The 24,685-nt window shown below is 38.8% G+C and overlaps 1 protein-coding gene across 1 annotated transcript in view; it reads left to right on the top strand.

The window, feature by feature from the left end:
- The window catches only part of TG (thyroglobulin), a gene marked incomplete at its 5' end in the record, with an annotated part of 130,564 nt that overhangs the window by 95,200 nt on the left and 10,679 nt on the right, over positions 1–24,685 (top strand). Inside the window, 4 exons of the mRNA XM_015856299.3 lie at positions 7,532–7,696; positions 8,300–8,467; positions 15,190–15,371; positions 18,947–19,054. Of these exons, the coding sequence (XP_015711785.3) occupies positions 7,532–7,696; positions 8,300–8,467; positions 15,190–15,371; positions 18,947–19,054 (623 nt within the window). The remainder of the gene's footprint in view (positions 1–7,531; positions 7,697–8,299; positions 8,468–15,189; positions 15,372–18,946; positions 19,055–24,685) is intronic.

The raw sequence follows: 24,685 nt of genomic DNA, 5'->3' as shown, positions 1-24,685 counted from the left end.
AGCAGGAACCACAGGACCTCTTTCATCTCAGTGTCTTAGATGGGGAAACCAGGACACTCTCTTGTTCATCAACCTATCTAAAGCCACTCAGGCACATAGTACTGCAGAGTGAATGAAAAAGTCAGAGTGACATATTAAGGTTTGCTTTTATGGTCTAGGTATGCCTTCTGAAACTCATAGAAGTTACTTTGTGTGGTAAATTAAAACAAACACAAACCCAAGAAACCCAGCATACATGCCCAAGAAGAGGTCTTGCTTCACACAAGAAACTCTGAGTAGAGATGTGCAATGTAATACTCATCTAATGATGAAAACTGAAAGTGGACACATGAGGGAACTGTTTTGTAAAGCATTATTGGAACAAGGAGACAGTGATTAAATTCTGAGGTTTGTACCAAAATTTAGAGGTAACTACAGGAGAATGTCTGTTCTTTATGATTGACTGTGCTAGCAGTCCTCTCCTTGGACAGAAAAGTGTTAGGGAAATTCATAAGTAAATCAATCACAGAATTAAAAAATCTTAAAGATTGGAAAAGACCACTGAGATCATAGAAACATGGCATGCACTTTCCCTAATAGCACTCCCCAAATGGACACATAATATCTCTGGAAATACTAATAGAGCAGAGTTTGGGCAATGTCTGTGCTGAAGATGGGAAAAGGCTGGGCAGAACTCGGCCTTTTCTTAATGCTTCTCACCCATGCATGCCTTAGGCTGGCTCTGATTGTCTTTGTGATTTTATAAGAGATGAAGTTAGGAAACTGTTTGCTTGTGCTCCATTGGAAACACTGGAAATCACATCCATGGTTTGTTTCACACAAGAACAGATAAGTTTGTAGTGAAGGAAGGTAGAAAGAATTCTCCATTTCCAAATTACTTTCTGTTTCTGGAAGCTTTTTACGCTTGTGGGATAGTGGGAGCCACTTTATCCTTTTAATGAGTTCAGCTACTTGGTTTTAAATTGTAATGATAAAGTAATATTTGCTTTTAAACGGAACTTAGGGGGGGCCTTACATATTATCTTAGAAGTATTTATATCCTCTTATTCAAGTCTCTAGCTTGAAGCAGGCGCTCAGTGAGTCACGTGAGAGAAGAAAGCATTGCCTTCGCAGGGCTGCACCTATCACAGGGGTGAGGGATTTGGCAAGAATCATGTCTAAACAAGGAAACCTTTAAAAGGATATTTTTAATGGAAGACAGAGACTCTCTCCTTGTTCCCCTTCCTCCCTTTTAATCTGAAAATCACAGTTGTAATAGATGGCTAGGGCAGAAAAAAATACCGATCTCCCCTTTCATTGCTAAGCGAAACTGCTGATCTCCTATCACAGTATGTGGACTAGCACTTCCCACCAGTCTGCCAGAACTTCTTCCTAAATAATTCTTCAGCTTTGATAGAGGTCCTCTGAGGTGGTCCCAATGTTTTATGCTCCTCTAGGTTCTTTAGGACAGACTTTGAAAGCCTGGAAAAATGGCATTAATGTCTTCACACGCAACCTTGCAATCTGCCTACGTGATGAGCCTCATGCAGAATTAGATGTATAACAAAAACCAAAGATCCAGAAATACAGCCCTGCATAAAAACAACAAAAAAAGTTTTTTGGTTTTTTTTTTTTAGATGACCCTAAATTGAAGACCCCTTCTGAGAATATCTTAAGTCTTTTGAAGAAAAATTATTAAATTAATCTTGGAAAGAGGAGTTAGTGGTCAGTTTGTTGTAGCTTGCTTTAGTTTTGCAGCAAGAAAGACAGGATACAGAAAGCCTTTTTAATCTGGCATTGAAAGCAACAGAAGCTATTAACTGAAACTGAAGACATCCTCCAACAGAAGGAAGGTGCCGTTTTCTGTCAGTGAGGTGATTATTTCCAGGCTCAAGCTGCACAGGAGAAGATTGTGGTGTCCATTTCTTGGTGTCTCTGAAGCCAGCTTAGATGCTCTATGGAAGATCAGATTTTAGCTAAATATGAGCCTCATTTTAAGTGATAGGAAGCACTGGAGCTCAGCAGTCAGGAAATGGAAGAGCCCAGCCATTCCGGAGGTCAAAACAGATGGTGTGACTGATACGACTGGCTGTGAAGTGCATGCGTGGAGAGCCCCTAGCTCTATGGGGCTTTAACAAAAAAAGATGGGAAAAGTAGGGAGCATCAGGACAATTCATTCATTGGACTATTACTATTAGATATTTTTCAGCCTCACTTTCTGAGTGATGTTTACCAGTACTGCATTGTCCATAGCCTCTAGACATATAGAAAGCCTGCTCCAAAGCCTGCAGCCTTACAACCATGCATAAATATGAAGGGAGTATGCGTACCAAAGAGATCAACCTCAGTCAAGCAGGGTTTGCAGTTTCGAGTCAGGCTGGAAAAAATAAGAAATGAGAATGTGTAGAGAGGAGAGAGGTCCGGGGGAGTTTACAGTGCTGATGGTATCTAATTGCTGCAAAGTTTCTAATAGTCAGATCCACTGTGAATCAGTTTTGAAAAACTTTGCATGAGTTTTGAGAATAAATAAGGAATTAAAATGCTGCCTTGCAACGTGTATGGCAAATTGTTCTTTCCATTTATATTCTTATTTATTACCTCATTGGAGATAAATAATAGCAAGGGATGCTATTTGTCTGAGAGCTCTAAACTGTGCGATAGCTGAAGCAGATACAAATGGTTAGAAGTGCTCAACAATTGGTGGGACAGTTGGGGCAGACAGGATAACATCTGTGCAGATCTGTGAAATATGATGATCCGAAGAGCAGTCTGTGAGATAGACCAGCCTCAGTTCAGATGATCACAGCCTGACGTCAAAACAAGAGCTCATCTTCAAGCAATACTGATTTGATTCATCAGCATTGTGAGCTGCAACATTTCCTAGCATCTGAATGTTTACTATCCAGTGTAACCACTAAATATGGAAAAAATAAAAAAAAAATTAAAAAAAAGAAAAAAAAAGAAAAAAAAGAAAAAAAAAAAGCTTGCAAATCTGATGGTTGCTGAACTAAATAGCACTGAAAGCTTTGCCTTCAGTTTGCAACACTGTCACTTGTAACACAAAGCGCTACGGCCCAACACTTCACAATGCTCGCTCTAATCCTGTGAATGTAGAGGAATTGTGGTAATATTACTGTTTGGGATTGCACAATTTAGCTGCAGCTACTTTGCAGAAGTTCAGTACTGAATGCTTTTGTCTGGTTGTTCTCAAAAATGTCATTAGAATTTCCTATGATCATAGTGGGTCAGTCCATATGGATAAATGAGAAAAGAAGTGATGCTCACATAGGAAATACCCCATGGCATCATGGTGACACATTTTCATGATCTAACAGTATATCGTATTGTTTAGAGGTTTGCTTACAAAAACTGTACTGTAGGTACAGTAGGTACGGCTGTTACATTTAAATGTAAGTTTTTAGTTCTTGTGTTTATGGATAGATGAGAATTCCTAAAGAGTTAAAAATCAGAGGATTAACAACAAGAACAGAGTGTTTGTTATTTTTGAGCTGATCTCATGAGTCCTGTTTTCCTGATTCATGATTCTGCCATGTTGGTGGAAATAGGAGTGAAAGCACACAACTCCTTTATCACTGGTCACTAGGAACAATCACCCAAAGAAATTATAGTTTTATGGAAAAAGAAAACTGAGAAACTGAGTACAACCATCATCTTATGTGTCTTGAGCCTGCCTCTAATGTGGTTACAGCATTTATTTCTGCTTAGTGTGAAAAATGCTGACTGAAAATGAGGAAATTTAATTCTGGGCAGTCTCCAGCTTCTTCTATCACTTATTTGTTTCTGATTTATTTATCTATTCATTTTTTTAAATGAGGATACAATGAGCCTAACTTGTGATATGAATTTGAAAACCGGAGAACTTGGATGTTTTTGGTTGCTTAAATTCCAAGGTAAGAGGAACCTTGTTTTCAGAGCCTGAAATTCATTTCACATGCACCGAATGGAGGCAGATGTAATGCTATTGCTTCCAAATACTGCTTGAATAATGTCCCATACTCCTCCATGTCCATTCCCAATGAAAATTAAATATGAATAACAGTAGTTGGACACCATATCTATTTCAAATACCAAATTCAATACATGCTTCCTGAATAAAAAAACAGACTAAGAAAGTGGATATTGCCATGTGAAATAGAAGAAAAACATAAGTAGAACTTGTAAGCCTGCTCTAACCAATGAGGCAAAGAAGGGAAAACATCCACAGCTCAAATAAGCCTCTAAACAAGTCTTCTTCCCTTTGAACTCCCCTCACCCTGCAAACATATTCACAGATATTTGGGCATTTTCTCTTAAGTGTAGAACTTGGACCATGTGTTGTGCTAGCCTATATGCATCCTGTCCTATGAGATGAAGATAGGCCTGCTCCAGCTTTTAGTTCTTCCTCCACAGAGAGAACAAGTTGGATAGAGCTTTTGGAAAAGCTTCTGGTCTAGGGGTGGCTACCTATCTCTAATAAGGGTGTAGGAACAAGATGATTTTTAGGGTCCCTTCTTACCCAAGTCGTTCTGTGATTCTGTGTTTCTATTACCTCTGGGAAACTTCTGTCAATCACCGTTTGGCTCAGTACTTGGCCCAACAGCACCTTTTGATTTGTAGAGATCAGAGAGGAGGGGAATTTTGCATAGCTTTCAAAGCCCTTGAGATGTATTTAGAACTAAGCACTTGCTAGGAATCTTTGCTTAGTCACTGAGTGTTTGGACTCTGTGTGGTACCTTTACTCAGTGCTCAATTTAGCCATCAAATTTAGCCTTTCAATAAGTAATTTCTTCCACCTTCAAAATGTGGGAAAGCTAAGCCCTCTCATTGTTTAATTTTAGTTCTAGATTTTTTTCCTGAATGCTACAGATGTCTTGAGACTTATGTTTGAAAAATTCATGCATGTGTTTTGTGCAAACCAAGTTCTAATTTCATTGCTCTGCCAAGGAGGAATGCAATTCCTTGCTGCTCATGAAAATCAATCAAACTACTGTTCTGGGAGAAGACAACATGAGAAGAATATTGTCCCTTTTCTAGTCTCACCCATCCCAGTTCTGGTGAATGTGCTCTTCTGAAGGCCAAGCATAAATTCTGCATCCTGGGGACATACCCACATACACAGATGCTCTCATCAACGATAAATTTATTTCTCTTTCATCATCAACTGAGTCAGTGCACCTAGTCAGCAGACGGCTAATATTGTGCCTTGTAAATACAAAATAGGCCACAAGTCCCCTGTGAGCTTGAAGTCCATTGCTGACTCATGTTCTTATTCAAAATTGTGGTCAGAAGTGAGGAATAAGACCAAGTAGTATCTTTTCATTTTCAGCTCTGCTGTAATTGGGCATAGACATGACACTTTCAGTGCCCTAAGACCCACTTAAAATCTTAGCTTTTCCTTTGCTTGTCTGCAACCACCTGTAACTCAGATATTAAGCTAATAAATAACTATGCTTGCTTCTGTGATTGCTTAAAAAGAAAGAGAGAAAGGGGAACCTTTCAGAAAAGCAGTAACACTAGAAATATTACATACTCCAAAATAAAACCACTGTCTCTGCACCCAAACAATAACCTCTTTTTTTTAATTCTTATTTTGGAAACCAATTACTCCAGTTGTGAGCAACGATGTCCGATTAGTACCAGTGGATCTGCTTGTTTGAAGTGTAAAATGTTCTGGTTGCTCTCTGGACTGAAAGATTTGAGACAGTTTCTAACTGAGGATTTGTTTTTGCTTTCTGTTTCTTTTTAACGTGTCCTCCTTTTTATGCTTTTTCCGTCATAAAGTTATGCTTTGAGCATATTCAGTAAAAAGTTAATCTGTTCAATAGATCAAGGTCTTTCACATCATGTGGCTATGGGCTTTTTTTTAGAAGACAGAAGCCCTTCTTAGCAGTTGATACAGTAAATCTCTGGAAATTAGTCATTTGAACCATTTCAAAGCTATTCCAGCCTTTCCATTCTAGGTCAAATCTTATTGGATTAATGCTAATTTATTTCCGTTTTAAATCGTTTTTGTTACTCAATAGTGTTCTGCCATTAAATTATTTCCCTTACTGGCATAACAATAGGGAAGATCAGAAAAGACTCTGGGTTAAAGACTGGACTGTAGCCATGCGCTCTGATTTTGATGTGTTCTGGATCTGGTTAATCTTCTGCAGCTTAAATTTAAGGATTATTTTTAGATTAACAGCTAATGTTTTGCCACTGTTAATCATTAGTCCTGGAAGATAAGCCTAAGACATAAAGATCAAGCTCGGATCTTTCTGTTTTATTGTTGTGTTGTTTTTTTGTGCTTTTTTTTTTTTTTTTTTTTTTTTTTTCCCTGGAGAAATGGGCCCATGAGAACCTAATGATGTTCAATAAGGCCAAGTGCAGGGTACTGCACTTGGGTTGGAGCAATCCAGGCAATTATACAAACTGGAGGAAGATCTCCTTGAGAGCAGCCCTGCAGAGAAGGACTTGGAGGTCCTGGTTGATGAGTAGCTGGATGTGAACCAGAAGTGTGCTCTTGCAGCCCAGAAGGCCAGCTGTGTTCTGGGCTGCATTAAAAGAGGAGTGACCAGCAAGGAGAGGGAGGTGATTTTCCCCCTCTACTCAGCTCTTGTGAGACCCCATCTGCAGTACTGCATCCTGGCCTTGTGCCCCCAGTACAGGAAGGACATGGAGCTCTTAGAGTGGATCCAGAGGAGGGCTACTAAGATGATCAGAGGGCTGGAGCACCTCTCCTATGAGGAAAGGTTGAGGGAACTGGGATTGTTTAGCTTGGAGAAGAGAAGGCACCGGGGAGACCTCATTGTGGCCTTCCAGTACTTGAAGGGAGCACATAAACATGAGGGGGAACATCTGCTTGTAGGTGGATAGTGATAGGACAAGGTGGAATGGTTTTAAACTGAGACAGGGTTAGATACTAGGAGGAAGTTTTTCACACAGCAGGTGGTGATGCACTGGAACAGGTTGCCCAAGGAGATTGTGGATGCCCCATCCCTGGAGGCATTCAAAGCCAGTCTGGATGTGGCTCTAGGCAGCCTGATCTGGTGGTTGGCAAACCTGCACATAGGCTTTTGTTCCTGTTACCTCGGTTTACAGCTCTTCTCACTTCTTCTTGTACTAGCGATCATAGAGTTTCTAGCCAAAATTTATTTACAGTCAATATGAGTATTCAATGACCACATGGTCTTGTATTAGCATGCCCCATCTCAGTTCTTGTTTTTAAAATTTAAGCAAGCCAAATTCTTTAGTGCATTCTCGAAAGATGAGCTTTCCACTTCCTGATGTGCCTCACAGCAAATTCTTTGTATTTGCTCCTGTTTGAATGTGTCTCCGAGCAAAATTTTTAGGGAAGTTATTGCATAGATGGGACTCAGATGTATACATGATGTAGAGACTTTTCAGAGGGCTTCTTGAATGACTGTGACAGAGCTAAGAAACAGCCAGAGCTCTCCTTCTCCTTGCTTTGATCATTAGAACCTGCACCTTATTTTTTAATACTAGTGTTCTGCATTTCACAAGGTGTTTTTGGTAGGATGTCTTGACTAATGCCGTCTTTCTTTTCCAGGGAGGTTCAGCTTTTTCTCCAGCGTCCATCATCACTAAGAAGAGAGCTCAAGCCCAAGCAGCAGTCCTGGCTGATGATGTGGGATGCCCCTCATCCACCAGTGAGGAAATTGTGGCCTGCCTCCGCCAGTTGCCTGCTCGTGTCCTCAATGATGCACAGACTAAGGTACACTATAGTAATGTGTATGCCATTATGAGAGGAATCAGCAAGAGTTTTCCATTGAAATAAAGCTATTAGGAAGCATTAAAAAACAAACAAACAAACAAACAAAAACAACTAAAAAAAATTGGGGCTCAACCCATGTGAGGAAATGGACTGCGCTTGATTGTTTCTCTAGAGGAGAAACTTGTCTCTGTAGTTTCAAGAATTGAATTTATTCAGAAAAAGGAAATGGGGGTGGATGTCCACACTTTCTTAAATGGGAAGCTTGTGAAAGCTGCAATACAGTTCTAGAGATGGATCCTTTACCTACAGCTAAAAACATTCACTGGCAATACATTACCCAATCAGGACTGTCAGAGATCCAATCTCTGATGAAAAATAGCATTTTTATGACTATAAGACCATGAATTTTCTTGGCCAGTTCAGCTCACTTCTCATATTAAGAATGTCAACAAAGGCACTGCTTCTTGCGATGGTGAGATTGTACTTATATCAGCAGATCACTTGTTCACTACAGCTCAGTTCTCTAAAGCAGAAGTAAAACAGAAAAGGTAAACTATTTCATTGCACTATTCTTGTTTTTTTCTTCTTCTTTTTTTTTTGTAGCTCCTCGCGATAAGCGGCCCATTCCAGTACTGGGGTCCAGTGGTAGATGAAGTTTACCTTCGGGAGCCTTTAGCTAAAGCCCTGCAGCGCCCTCAACTTCAGAAAATAGATCTGCTCATTGGAAGTGCTCAGCAAGATGGATTGATCAGCAGAGCTAAGGCAATTAAGGTAGGAAGGATAAAGCAGACTTTTTTTTATTAACATGGCTAATTCAGTCTTTTTCATGCCAACCTTTTTCTGTGACCTTTTCTCTCCATTGCCCATAGGAAATAAATGCTCCTGAACAGGTATTTCTAAATAAGAACTTGGTATGGATAACATTAACAACTGCCTGATTTACAGGCTCAGATTTTGAGCTATAAATTGGTGAAATCAAAAATAATTGGGTCAATGAAATACTTTGAACATAAGTCCTCAAAGCCATGAAGATCCTCCTGGAGGACTGTACTTCTTCTTTGGCACTTCTGCTCTTGGGGCAGCATATTAACCTCATCTAGTTCAGATACACATCTCTACAGTGGGAACTGCAGCACTTCCCATTTAGCACTGCTAAATTTAAACATTGCAGAATGCTCAGATACATGTTAAGAAATCAACAGGATTATATCAAACACCTAAGAGAACTAAGTTGCAATCTTTCTGTGACACTATGGATTTAATGGAAGGTAAATACTAGCTTCCCTTTTCAGGTAGTCCACAGCACACAGACCTGCTTGCTTCAGAATTAATGATAAAATAATCCCTTTGGATTATCAAGACTTTGATCGACTTGAAGAAAGCTGATATTGCTTCTTTAGTCTTTGTCAGAAGTTATCTGCTGTTATTTCATGTGCCCTTCTCTTTTGAAATCAATTAAAAGTGGAAGTCAGGCACAGTAAGTGGGTTGTGATCCTGGAGGCTGCAGATACTGATCTGGACCCTGTCAGAAGGGAATAACCCTCAGTGACCAAAGTACAATCATGTGATAAAAGTAGGAAGTAAAATTCTTTCCTTTACCACTACTTCCATGTATGACAGTTGCTTGCAAAACAGAAATGAATTTCCATGCTGAATTGAAAATGATGCACCAAATCAATCATGATTTCAGAAAGTGAAAAAAAAAAAAAAAAAAAAAGAAAAAAAGAAAAGGTTTTAACTCATAGCTTGATAATAAAATCTTTTGTCTTTAAAAAAGAAAATCTGGGATATCTTTGGTATTTTTTTAAATAAAGACTTACAGAAAATAAGACTGGAAGTAACTCAGTAAGCTGTTACAACTATAATCAGTGGTTGTGCTCACCTTAACCTGAGAGACCTGTTTTAAAATCCCCTTCTGCTGAAATTAGGAAGGAACAAAAGGGTTTAACTGTCTTTACTTAGGAGGATAATTAACTTCTTTATTAGTTATTATAATAGTATCTATCTCACTTGGTGCTACTGCTGTAAGTTAGATTTCATCTCAGCTTCAGAAAACTCTCAGTATTCACTGTAAGTGGTTATGTTTTGATTTCTCCATTTGACTTTCTTGAGCTGTTTCCTTGTATTTACTGAGAAGTGATTTTTATTTTAATTCACATTTTCCTATTTCTACCTTCCTATGTCATCAGGTTTTGAGGGGCTGAGTGAGTATGACTGTTCTGAGCAGTCTGTTTTCATATCTATCTTCAAATTGCGCTCTTAAAGACACACTACCTCATTTTTCCCTTATCCACACAATTAATTCATTAATTTCAAGCCAATGCTAGCATTGCCTCCATCGGTGAGCTATTTAAGGACCTTGAGAGTTGCAACCAAAGTCAGATGATAAAATCCCAAATTGGCCACAGACGCATTTAGCCACAGTGGAAGAAACTAATGCAGGTGGTGGTTGTTACTGTTGGTGCTTTGTTTCCTCTGTCATAATGACATGGTCATCCTTGATATGCACTAACTCTTCTCTACCCACAGCAAAAGGAGAAGAATTTGAGACACAACACACTGTATTCCACTCTCCTACTTCTGTAATTTGAGTGCTTCCCTTGAGGTATTTTTTACTTAGATCTCTCTGGCAACACTCAAAGCTATTCTTACTGATATATGCTAAGGAAGGTGGATGGGCTTGGCTGGTGGATGGAGCACTTAACTCAGAGAAACAAGGCATGGTTCCTCATTTGTCTCTTACTACAACAAATATTAGCTGTTCTACAAAGAGGGGACAGAACCTCCTAGGTTAAAGTAACCCTCTCTTAATCAAGATTGTAACGATGAGTAAGTTCACCTGCAATTTGATATGCTCCAATTCTGTAATGAAAAGAACCATGTAGTAATCTGGGTAGATAAACAGCACAGCTAGAGGGTTCTGTAGCAATATACAAAGTGGGCAAAGTCCTTCCTTTGCTCCTCTTTTAGAATGACTGATGTCTTTAATATTGTAGCTGGTGAGGAGACTCTTTTAGCCATTTTAGATGCAAGGAAGCTTGAGACAAGCTTATCACATCAGGCTGTAGATTCATATAAAAGTTTTAGAAACTCTTAGAAGTCAATGAGACCAAAGCCTCTAGACTGCAATTAGAGTTGAAGATGGTAAATGCAGTTTGTACTACATTGTTCTGCAGGGCCTTACTGAAATTTGGCTGTATTGATTGCCTCTGTACTTCTGCTGTAAGACTATACTTATGACTGTTCAGACCATTACCGTTAAAAATGAAAGAGAATGACAGAAAGCACACAAGAAAGCAGTTCTATGCTAGCAAAACATTTCTGTTTGTTTACCATTAAAAGCTGAAGTCTCTTGATGATGTCTATATCAGACATTCATGCTCAATGTCTTGCCCATGCTAGTGACCGTTTTATGGCATTCACCCGAATGCTTATTCATGTGAACTCAGACAGATTTACCACTTCCTGGAGCACTACATACTCATCCCCAGTGCAGCCATCTTATGGTTGAGTCTAAGTGAGAAACAAAGCAGGGTTTGTTTAGGGAACAGCAAGTGGAACCATAATGCATTATGATGTGGCATATGGAGCAGTTAACTCTGAATCCGTTATCACAGTTCCCATGACAGACCTTCAGGGATATTAGCTGCAAACAGTCACAGATTAGAGCAGCTGAGCAGAAACCTCTAAAAATGTTTATTTCAATTCCCATATGGGCAAAATTGTGTCCCTGTGCTATATGAGATGTTCAGATGACAGGATCCAACAGTTCCTGTTGGCATTAAATGTACAGATTCACTCATGCTGATGTGTATCTGTGGTTAGCCTGTACATGTGTGTAAGTCAGTACAGCCCTGTTGATGTCCTCCATATGTTCTATGCCTACTGCTTAATCTCCTTGTTGCAAGGACTGTCAACTTTCTTTTTATTGGGAAGATTGAGAATGCACTTTGTATGTTTTCTTCCCTTTCCTTCCCATTTATTTGGCTACAGAACTCAGAACCAGGACATAGGAGAAGAAATAAATAGAAATATACTCTATTTACCCCAAGTAAGCAACTGAATCTAAGCAGAGCAGATCTTCCATCCTACACTATAATACAGTCAGTTAATTTCTTCATGGGTAAAGACATTTAGCTACATGCAACAGATGGCAGATAAGCATATATTAGCTGCAATGACCTGGTGAGCAGCATTCTGATAAATGCCATCAGTGAGGAGAATGGGCTGGTATAAACTCTTTACTTCATCTTGCAGCTAGTTGGAGTAATTGAAACACTGCTGAATAGCTGGCAAGGTCTTTCAGCATCTTTTGTGATTAAGTTTATCAGAAGACATTTAAACCTGACGTCTCTGTACAGTCTGTTAGCATTATCACTACTCCAGTTTCTCAAAAAATTACATTTTTGCCCTGTGGAAGATGTAAATATTTGTTTACCAACTGCTGCTCTTTCTTTTTAAATGAAATACTGGACCAGGCTCATTCAAATGCTCCAAAAGCCGTACTGCAGAAAGAACAGTTAGAATTTTTTAGTTCATTCTTTAGGCAATGTTTATGACTGCTTTGCATCACCAGAGCAGTGGAAAGCAATGTGTCTGCTGTCTTTATGTTATTACCTATTTATTTTAAAAGTATTGAAAACCCCACTACAACTCAGCCTCTTTAGCGGCTGGCAGTGTAAATTGTTTTACATAATGTGCAGCTGTTTCTTCTAATCAAGTAGCAGCTGTTTGAAAATTGTTCCTTGACCATATAATTTCTAATGGGGAATATTTTTTGACCATGGAAAGCTGGTCAAATTGAATAAAATTCTGAACAATTAAGATATGTTGTCTTTTTAATGTTTCATGTGTTTTGACTGTATTGTTTTGATTAGTGCTATCATGTTAAGTCAGATGTTTAAAATACATTTTATCGTAGCCAAATCAACGCGTGAAACATCGTATTTCAAAATGTGCCATGTTAGTGCTGGTTGAAACTCTCAAGATGTTTTACAAATGCTAGTCCTGTTTTTATCTGGTTCTGCCTCTGTCAGTTGACTCATCACATCGCACGGACCCCACTCAATTAGCACTGATGGCTGAGAAAGGTCACCAAAAATTTCTAGGGCATTTTGAAGATCACAGAAACTAGTACATAAGCACAGTAAAAACCTAGAAGCAACCACACTGAGTCAGATCAAAGTCCCAGTTAGCACAGAACACTGTTTTCATCAGTGTCTAAGACTTGGATGTTTGTAAGAAAATATAAGCAAATATGATACTTATGCTAAATGTTCTGAACCCATAGTACTTCACAGTCAAGAGACATTCTAACCAGAACTGGTCTCTGTATTTTCTGACTATCAACTTATGTTTTACTTTTCTATTAGCTTCTTCATGAGATTTCATCTTCAACAGTTCTGATATCCACAACACTTCATGGCAAGTTGTTCCTCATGCATTGTGTGATAATTCACCTCATTCGTTGCGTTTTTGAACCATGGCATTTGAGGCTTAATAGTTGATTAGGCAGTGAATAATCAGTTCCCAGAGCAAACGGTTTCAAACTAAAAGAGGGAAGATTTAGGTTGTATACAAGGAAAATGTCTGTAGGATGAGGGTTGTGAGGCACTGGAACAGGTTGCTAAGAGGATGGATGCCCCATCCCTGGAGATGTTCAAGGTCAGTCTGGACAGGGCTTTGAGCAACTTGATCAAGCTGTAGATGTCCCTCTTCATTGCAGGGGAGCTGGACTGCATGACCTCTAAGGGTCCTTTCAACTGTAATGGTTCTATAATTCTATATTTCTATGAAATAAAATAGAAGCAGGAAAGTTGATTAAATTTACTTTACACTTAAGAGCTTCGACTCTGCATTGACACAGAAGAATGCGTGTTTTTTAACCTCAATTGTTAGCCAAATACTGCAGTCTCAGTCACCAAATGAGAGATCCCTATTTAGACAGCAGTGTTTCCACCGGATATTAGAGACCTGACTTGAATTCTACCAAAGCCAATGAAAAGCTTGATTCTGAATTCTGTGGATTTGCAGCCAGCTCTTTGGTGATAATTTCCATTTCTTGCAGAAAAAAAATGTATCCATGCTGTATGCAAAGTGAATGATTTTGCAGACAAGCACACTGTGCAGTTTCATATGCAGCATTTGTGCAGATGAAATGACGTGTCATCTGTCAGTTGCTGATCTTTTTCGGATTACAGCCATGTTACTAAAACTGGCACCACATGACTCTTTTCAGTTTGCATGGGCCAAAGTCTAGCAAAAGAAGGATTTATTACAAATACAAGGAAAATTGCCAAGATCTTTTTGGACCCTGAGATATTTGGTAGTGTTTTGAAATCCCTTGTAAAGTAATTTAATCAAACTGCACAAAACATTAAAGCACGTCGGTAAAGACAGGCCCAGGCCTCAGCAGAGGGAGACTAATTTTCCATCTTTCATTTTTGTGAATCTGTTGAAAAGTAATTATTCCTTCTGTACTTTCTGTGTAGGGTTGTGGAAAGACCTTCTAGCTGCATGATGAAAACCAGCTGCAGGCCTTTGAAATAATGCATTCAATAAAGCATTATGGTAACTGGACTGGGCAGACACCATTATATTTTGCTTCAGACTGGCTGCCCAAAATAATACAGGTGGTTTATTAGATCTTTCTCTCTGGCACTCTACTACTAAATTTCAGCCAGCATGCACCTGCAAGGTGTTCTTGTTAGAAAGGAGCAGTGTGGATTTTTTTTCAGGAAGTTGCTCTGTTTAAGCTGAAATAAGTTCTACCAAAAAGGAAAAAACTAAAAATAATTTTAAAAAGAGGTGAAAAGTGAAAAGTCTAAATTAATACGACAAAAACTTCCTCAAAGAAAGATGTGTTGAAAACTTCCAGCAGTCTTTAGCTTTCTTAAAAATAGGGTCAGGTGAACAGTTTTGGCATAGGATACAATCCCCTGCTATCAGTAATTCTGCAGAGACACGTCCTCGCTGCTCTGGGGAAAATGACATTATGTCAGGCAAGGTTTCAGTCTCTCAAACTCATATATAGGGAATTTCACTCTCTGAAAGGAACAGGAGTTATGAATTCTGAAGATCATAGCTGCTACTTCCATTGTGTCATGGAGCAGAGTGATTTCTCTTCCAAGGCTAAAGCAGGTATTGAAATAAAGGATTTACAGTAAACATATTTCTCTGTAGGCACCAAAACTCACCAAAACTATTTCTACAACTTGGATCTACCAGCTCAGTGATTCAGTCCTATGTTATTTACTAAGGAAGTCAATTTTGCTGTTTGGTCTTGGGAAAGTAAAGATAGGACTGTCCCCTATTTCATCCCCTAAATCAGAGGTCATGGTAAAGAGAACTCATTCCATTAGAGTGAGATCTAAGCCTGTATTGTTCAATTAAAATAAATAAATAAATAAATAAATAATGAGTAAACAAACAATAAACAACAACAACAAAAATATTTTGATTTTGTTTGCAAATTCCATTTGTTTTGTTCTCAGAAATTCGAAGAAAGTCAAGGAAGAACCAACAGCAAAACAGCCTTTTATCAAGCTCTGCAAAATTCTCTTGGAGGAGAAGACTTCAACTTGTTCATTGAAGATGCAGCTACATGGTATTACTCCCTTGAACATTCAACTGATGATTATTCATCGTTTTCCAGGGCTTTGGAAAATGCCACCCGGTAAGAAGCACAAACCCATCCTATGATAATAGTATAACTGGGGTTAAGGAAGGTTTGTTTTGCTCATCTCCAGTGTGCATTTATATTCTGAATAACATGATAAATTCTTACCCCAGTGAATAGAAAACAGGCTATATTTTGTTTTCCACAAAGCTTCCAGTAACAATAAAAAAAAGGAATGTAAGGGGCTTTTATCCCTTGTGAAAAGGCTGAGAAGGTTTTCCAGAACTGTACACTGGATTCAAATTACTAATGCTTCTTATTTACATTTTCATATCAAAGATGTCTTAGTTATCTGCAAATTCTTCATCAATTATTCCTTGAGTCTTCTCATCCCTGTGACAGGGAATACAAAGAAATTGTACATACTTGCCTAATTATACAGCTATACGCTATTTTCACTCTTCAGAAGTTTGGAGACATTAAAGCATTGTAGATTGCAGAAATATATAAATGCTGAAAATCAGTGTGGTTTTCTAATTATTATTATTTTAAGTGGTTGTTTAGGTGAGTGGTATCTTTTTAGGGGGTCAAATATGTATACTTTGATTTTAGCAATTACATGAAGTTTTCTATTATGAAACCAGTAAAATACATGTCTTCACCATGACAGGCTTTCTACACATAAAATGGTTTGTGAATGTTCATGAAAGTGGCTCTGAACATAGTTCTGTTAATAGCTAATATTCATTTTATCCATGGCAGAGGGATTCCCTTTGGCTTATTCATGTGTTTCTTTGACTCTTGTGCAGTCACTTGTGCCAGTGTACAGTGGATGCATAATGTCTAAAACCAGCATTTATACTCCCTTTACACATGATTTCCCATGGTGAGAGAATTAGGCAATTCAGGACTTACGTATGGACACATGGTCTCTTTGAAGAGGTGAAAGGAGGAAGCATGATTTCAGGCTCTTATCCTATTTGATCTGTCACAATACACCATAGACTCAAAGTGCCTACCAGCCTCTTTGATGGAAATTGTTGTAATGTGATGGAATATCAGCAGAAATGTTGCAGGCAGGGACTGTCTGGATGGCTCCAGGGTCCAGCAGCACTGGAAAACAATTGGTTTGAACAACTTATTGCTCAGCTGTGATAAGACTCTAAGGCAGTCATAGCACTAAAGCTTTCTGCCACTCCATGGGTATCTCTACGAGACTATAGAGGCAAGGCTTTGCTTTCAGTAGGTCTTTGTCCTCCATTAGGATGGCAGGCTGTTGCTCCAGGGAAGCCTCAGGGAGCAGAGAGTGAACGGGAGCCAAGATTCACTTGGAAACATCTGATCCAAGATAGCAGAGACTACATCTGTTTGGGGAAGGCTTCTGGGTGGTCCAGGTGCGCTGGTGCATTGAGGTCACAGCATAAGCAAGCCAGAGTGCTGTGGGTTGAGCTGTATGCCATTTCTCAAGTCTTACACTGTGCAAAGTTTACCCAAGAGGAGGACAGCATTTATTGCATTGTGACCTTCCTGTCCAGATATAACCTCCATATGGAGCTGTTCTAATGGAGGGCTATCACATTTGGTCATCCATGTTCAGCCCACTGCTCAGCATGGTGCAGACATTGACCTTTGCAAAGCTGTAGCAGCTTGCACACTTGTTTGCAGCAGGGATCTGCTAAACAAAGAGCAATTCTGGCTCTCAGCCTCTTCAACACAGGAATTACCTTCCAATTTACAACATGAAGCAAATGGCTTTGTTAGGAAAAGAAGTGATTGTCTCTTCAAGCAAGCATGAGAATCAGAAGTGAAACCAGGACATCTGATGATAAATGCTTCTCTTTTTTACAGAATTATAGTCAACTACATCAGTATTGCATATAGAAGAGGGAAAACCTTTTGGATTTTGTTTTTAACATAAAGCTTACCACCAGCATACATATTATTCTCAGAAAAAATTCTGTATCAGCAAGTTATTACTTCAAGATTTAACAAGTTTCTGAAGTGTGAAAAAGTAACCAAAATGTTTTTTGTGAATTATATGTCGTGCATATCTGATGGTTTTAAAACGTTTCCACTTTTAAAATTGTTTTAGCTACAATTCTCTGCTTTTTTTCTCTTCTATAAAATGAGTTTCACTTTCTTTTTCTTTTCTTTCTTTTATTTTTTTTTCCCATGCCTGTAAGAAATAGACATCTCCTTCTGTGGTAGTTTGTTTTTTAATTTGCCCAGAATAGCTGGTTTATCCTTTCTTCCGTAGCACCAAATTAGAAACATTTTAAAATGTAATTTGCTTCATGTTGTAATTAAGCAGGTCATTCCGATGTATATCAAAGCATTTCTTGAGAGCTAATGCTCTCCACAATTTTCAGATGCTGTTTTCTCATGTACAAACTTGTGCTGGTAGGTATGTGAAGAATGGTAGCTTTTATTTCATATGGGTGTTGTCAACCGTAACTGTCAAAGAACATTGTGGTCAGCCAGCCCATAGCTTGTGGTCTCAGAGTTGAGCTTAAAATAAACTACTGAACTAAAATAGCTACCCAACCCGTGGCTTGCAGAATTGTATTAGTTAAATATAGCAATGTGTTTTTATGCTTCTCTGGCACTGTTACTTCTTGCCACCAGTCATTCTTTTTTTACTCATCAACTCTGAAGGAACAACTAGTGCTTCAGAGTCACTAGGCTGTGAATGGAAACCTCCCACTTCTGCAGCAGATACATTTGTGTGTGTACTCATGCAGTTATGGATATATACATACCCAAAGAGTAACCTTGAGTCTCTTTGTGCATTTTAAATGAGAAATGGTGATACACTTCATTATGTATGATGTTGCCTTGAGGAATCACACTTAAGTATCATGCAGTAAGGTGTCTGTCTCAGTTTGCCTGCCTCTTTTAAAACTCTTGAGCTCTTTCCAGTTACCATTCACTCCATCTCATAGAATTCCAGCCTCTCTTCTGTGGGCAATGGCAGCTAGGAAGGTTTACATATATTTGCACTCACTCATACTTTGTACTGCATACCCAGATGGATCATTTCACTGTCTCACTGCACTCTTCTTGTTTAACCTTTCCCTTCCAAATATGCATCTGCGCCAGCTATTGCTGAGCCATGCAGTACATCTTCAATAGGGATCTCTTACCTATGCCAGCTCTAAAAATTCTACACAAGAAAATCAGACAGATTCAAATGCTGAAGTGATATCAGTGATCCTTAACCCGGGTAATGTCTATTTACTAGACAAGATTGCAACCTAATTATGCTACATGGTGACTTATAGTACTGCCAGCCTGAGCCCCCATAAACTAGACTAAAAAAGGAAAGTTTTTGTCTCATTTCGCGTTTGATTCTGTGTATTTAGTATCATCAGTTTTGTTCAACACCCCATTAAAGTGCAACTGTAGATAGACTAAATCCTAGTTTGTATGGGGCTCACAGAGTAAATGTGGTTTGTTTCAATACAGCTGATGGCAGAGATATGAGCTATTTTGGAAGATTTAAAGGAGGATATCAATATAGGTATATATATATACACACACACTTATACCATATATGTATACAAGGGCGTTTTTTTGTTTGTTTGGTTTTGTTGCGTGATTATGTCTGTTTCCCACTCCTCCTTTTTAAACAGTGACCAGTTTATCACATGTCCTATCATAAGCATGGCCAGTCACTGGGCTGCTAACTCCAGAGGAAATGTCTTCATGTACCACGTGCCTGCAAGCTCCTCAGAAAGCAGGTAAGGAGATATGAGTTTTGATTGTTTGTTTGTTTTTCTCATATTTAGACTTTGCCAAAGCGTGTCTGTCTGTTTGAGCACCCTGTAGAGTAAACGAAAAGGTGTGTAGATACCTCAAGTGAACAATCTGGATTAACAAAGGAGGATTGGGATTGGGATCTTATAGGTTATTCCTGTTGACTCTTTAGGACTGATGTTTCAGAACTCAGGCAATTCATGTTAGATGTTTAAATTAGGTTTTGCTTTTCCAGCTTACCTACCCGAAGGCATGGTGTACTAACCCTACAAGGAAAGGCTGAGAGAGCTAGAGTTGGACAGCCTGAAGATGAAAAGGCTCTGGGGACACCCAAGTGTGGCCTTTCCATATCAAAAGGGGCCTACGGGGAAGATTTTTTAGCAAATACTGTTGTGATGGGACAAGAGGAGATGGTTTCAAACTAAAAGAGGGGAGATTTAGATTGGATATAAGAAAAACGCTTTTAGGATAAGGTTGGTGAGGTACTGGAACAGGTTGCCCAGAGAGGAGGTGGATGTCCCATCCCTGAGGACAATCAAAGTCATGCTGGAAGGGGCTCTGAGCAACCTGTGTTATAGGTTATAGATATAGATAGATAGATAGATAGATAGATAGATAGATAGATAGATAGATAGATAGATAGATAGATAGATAGCTGTATCTAGCTGTAAATGTCCCTGTTCATTGCAGGGATTTGGACTGGATGACCTTCAAGGGTCTCTTCCGACTCAAATGATTCTATGATTCTACTATTCTAGTGTTGCCAGTTCCAGATAACATTTCAGATTTCTTCTTTGCACCTGATTAATCCTCCACAAAAAACCAGAATATGTTCTAAGTCACCTGGAGTTCAGGTTCAGTTCATTTATCTCAAGATAAATGGGGTAAAAATTTTTAAGAACTGAACACCAATTTAACACTGCCCCCTTTTGAAGTCAGCACAGCTGCACTACAACTATGCCGGATAGCCTTCATTGTGGTCAGGCTCTGGCATTTATTCCTTCCTGCTCTAGCACTTTGACTTCTAATCAGCCAGCATACTGTCTCATGGGAGAGAAAATATTTTTGATGACAAGCATTTGCAGACGGAAGCTCAATGTCAGCCTTCATGTTAGCAGCTTGCTTGAAAATGTTTCGGAAGTTGCATCATTTTTGAGATGAAAGATCTAAGTGGTAGCTTTATTCAAATCCCGACCCTCCTAGAAGTCAGGATGAGACTCTGATGTCTGCGGCCAGTGGTTGGCACTTTGGGTGCTGTGTACCTCCTAGTACCCCGCTTTCATAGCCCTCCACATCTGAGCAGCAAAACTCACAGGGCTGCCTAACAAATGAGATCTGCTGTGTCCTTAGGAGGGAGCAGTATTCACCCCCTGCACTCCATACTGTCCTGTTTATTTGTCTAAAGAAGGTTTTTGAGACCCTTTCTGTTTTCTGAGGCTTTCTCTGAAGAGATGAGGAGACACAATTGTTTAGAAGGGCCCAGGGAGGGGACAGTGCGTTCCTACTGGCACCATTTGATACTGAGAAGTTGCCTGTAAACTATGCATTTCTTTCCTTTCCTGATAGCATAGTGAAAAAGCACTTGAAAGAAGCCAGCCAAGATCCAGGTTACAGATGAAGGCCATTATGCTGCGGTAACACAGACTCGCTTTCTTTTTAGCAGAAAAGAACTTAATCCTTGGGGAGCCATTATTTTTCTGGCAGCTCCAGTGGGAATGTTCACAGTACTCTGTTTGGCTACTGAGAGGCTCAGATAAGTGACTTTTACAAGGCTGCAAATAGAGCTGAGCTATGGAATGCCAAAAATCCAGCCACACAGAAAGAAAAGATGTGCTTGCAAATAAGCTAGCAAGTTTCCTCTTGGTTTGGAGAATGATAGTGATGCAGCCATCAGACATAACCTCTTATTAGAACAGAAATGAAAGTCATTTTGCAACTGAAAGTCACTGGTTTTGAGGCAGTGCTTTTGAATGGATAAGGATTTCCTCTTCTATCTTGTCCTATAAAAAATGTCTCTTGGGCTCCTGTTACTCACCTCTCCAGGAAAATAATAGTTTATGTAGGACTTAGCTACGCATTTCAGTAATATGTACATTGTCAGTGGTCTTTTAAGCTAATTATTTTAAATTTTAGTACTAAATTTGTTAGTTTACTTTTTCGTAACTCTCTTAAAAATATTTATTATTTAGTAATTACTTAAAATATTATTTAATATCTAATATTTATTATTAATACTTAGTTTTATTAAAATAAAGATCATCTTAGTTTTAAATCCAAGCATTTAAAAAATAAATCATAGAATTTATGTTGTTTATGTACCAACAGGCCTCTTTTGATAGTCGAGCCTGACTGCTTATGAATTGATACCCTTGTTTTCCATAGGGCTTCTGTTTCACAAATGACAGTTTTCCCAAAAACAACTCACTAGGTCTGCTGCTGAATATACTCCAAGTTTTCTGTTTAAACATTATTGACCTTCATTCCTAAATTACTCCTTCATTATTCTCTATTCCATTTTCATCATGTGACTGACCTCTTTCCTTCTCCCCATGGTCTCCTTCCTTCTATATAGGAAACGTGCATAGCATGCTTTCCAGCAGTCTCAGTACATGCCAATGTAGCAGTGCTGTGGAGGTTAGTTGCTTCTCATGAGAGAGTAGCTAAAAACTGTGAGAAACCCTCAGTAATCTGCGACTGACAAAATGCAGTGTATGGGAACATAATGAGTGATGTTCCCTAGCCCTATGGGATTACAATGATGATGTACATGAAACAATCTTCAAGTAGAATTTACTAGACAGGGATACATCATCCATGTTACTGATTCCCAAGAGATGTCCATAACCATCAGGATAGCAAGTCCTGCCAGTTCTCAGGTTCTTCCTTGAAAATCATGACTCTCCATAAGAGGAGGAACAGAGGCAGAGTAACATCAGCTTAAGCTAGAAGGTAGGTTGTGTGGTTTGAACCTCCTCAGGAGAAGTGAGAATTGAATCTTAGTCTCTGCCAACATTCAGACTATGACATTTATCAAGAGGAGAACAGTAATGCAGCCATTTCTTTGTGTTAATAAATGCAAAAACCAACAGTATGTTTTGCATGTAGTAGGTATAAATTCACTCCTCAGTGAATGTAGATGGAGGAATACTTTATTAGATCTTCTGATCACTCAGTGGTATTTGTTTGATATTGGATCACATCTAGGTTTGCTCTGACTTCTGTTTATAAAAATGTAAACTTCTATAGCATTACATTCACAGGACAGCATAACAGATGAAATGTTTTTTTAGTCTTTGATGTCTAAATTCTACCTGTGATCTCAGTTTACACAGGATATGGACGTTTCTCTCACTGCCTATATTACAAAGATGATAATGATAATAATACAAATTATCTATGACTTCTAACTACATCACAGGGGTATTGGAATGAGTTCAGATAATTGCAGCAATGGAAAACTATTTACCCTGAGATAAAATACTCAGGGAAAACTGAGACTTTGGAAATGACCATTCACTTACTGGGCTCCTGCAAAGTATAGAGCATGTATATTTCACACTCTTCAGTTTAGGCTCTGTCACCTCTCTACTCCTTTATGTGTGTCCCCCAGATATGTAACAGAAGAAAGAGTTAAAATGGAGAGATGAAAAATACTGGTATTTCCCCTCATTTCACATAGAGCAGTCTCTTAATAATTCACAGCAAGATAAACAAAAAGGACAAGAAGTCATCCAGTGAAGACAAACCCAACTGAAATGATGTGAAGTAGACCAAAAGTTATTAAACAGTTTTAAACTGTTTTAGCAGTAGATATCCATTAGCAAAAGTTCATGTGACAAATGGATGTTTCTAGAATGTACAGACACACACTCAGACACACATGGTCAGGACTAATCACACTCCACACTGATGTCTATGACATATGTGGAAAATCACGTAAGGCCATAAACTGACATTTGTCATAAAGACAAACTGATCTTTCAGAGAGCAAAATACCTCCTTCCACATTGTCACACTCTCCCAAGCTTGGCACGACACTGTTTCTGCTTTAGTCTTCAGTTCCTCTTTGAATAAAGCTGGATGTGTAGCCAGCTCCTGCATTAATGATCTGTGGCGAAAATATATGTAACCCAGATGCTGTTTTCTCGCACTCTTCTTGCAAACATTTAGGCCTTGGAGTAAACAGTTATTCTAAACTGCAGGAGGAATGTGGCTGCTCAGCATTGCCCAAGATTAGTGGGGAAAACTGAAGTTTTGGTTACTGTAAAGAAATATGTGATAGGAGAAGTATGTTTTGACAGAGATAATATTATTAACTATACAGAGACTTGCCTTTTTAACCCTTGAAGAGACTTCTGTCTGATTGTTGCATTTTACTGGGATATGAAGCGTCACTGCTTTCCAGAACTGCATAGTTTCCAAGTCACACTGTAGTGCCAAATGTGCAGTCTTAAAGAAGGTGGACAAATCTTAGTGCTCTGCTCACTAAGGAGGCAAGATCATCAGCAAAACATCATCATTATCATTGGGAGGATCTAAACTGAGACTTCAAGAGGCTCTCTTGATTTTTTTTTTCATTGTTAATAGTAATAATAGTTGTCACACAAGCTTTTGTTAACTTGTACACCTGACAGAATCCTCCAAGATTTATAAGCTGCTGCCCATTTTGAGTCATTTTAGTTGGGGCTGTCTCCACCTCCTGACTATACAGTTGTATATGTTGATGTGAACTGTTATAAGACTGCTCCATGCCAAGTGGAACATAACTGGCTGGATTTCTGTGACACTTAATATGTTTCCCATAGTTCTGAAGATGAGAATTCCTTACTGATTAATATATACATACATACAAACAGACATATACATATATATGTATTTCACTCAGTTAATATTTAGCGTAGTTTATGTTTCCCATACTTAATACTTCACATAGTTGACGGGCTTGAACCTATTAACTATGTGAAATATTTTCATTTTCTTCTTAGTGAGTATGCTGTACTAATTCTTGCTGGCCTTAATATAACTTTAAATAAAGGACATTTTCTACTCTTCTGCTTTTGTTATAGCTGTTTCCCTGGCAGTATACTCTGTGATGCCTTAGTCTGGCCTCTATGCGTTGTCCTCTTGAGGCTCTACCCATGAATATAGCTATTAGTCCATGAGTAGCAACATTCTGTAGTACAGGGGGCCACAGCTGAACAGAAAGCTATGAATGCAAGCAGAAATGTGCATCTCTGGACTTCAGAGTACTTCATCTAAACACAGAGGTGGTAAAAAGAATAGATTCAATGCCTGCTGCTTCCATAGCTGGGCAGGTGCCACTGTGACTTTAGGTAGTACACTTGCTGCCACAAAAGCCTGCTACCATTCTCTATAAAGTTGTACTCCCTTTTATCTCCTGAAAGTTATTGTTTTGCTGTCCTTGATGGAATTGCTTCTTTTCCCTGTTGCCTTATTTGTTGCATTAAGCTTGCAACAGCTATGAAAATACACTTTTGCTGATTCAGCCACATCATTCTCAAGTCTTTAGACAGTGTCTGTGTTGCTGAAGGGTTGAGGTCTAGACAACTTGTTTTTTTCTTCCCACAGAGTGGTTTAGGGACCTTTATCATTCA

The sequence above is a fragment of the Coturnix japonica genome, chromosome 2 (assembly GCF_054131305.1).
Source record: "Coturnix japonica strain WE chromosome 2, WE-NBRP24, whole genome shotgun sequence".
In the NCBI taxonomy this organism is placed as follows: Eukaryota; Metazoa; Chordata; class Aves; order Galliformes; family Phasianidae; genus Coturnix; species Coturnix japonica.
This window is presented reverse-complemented; position numbering and strand designations above follow the sequence as displayed.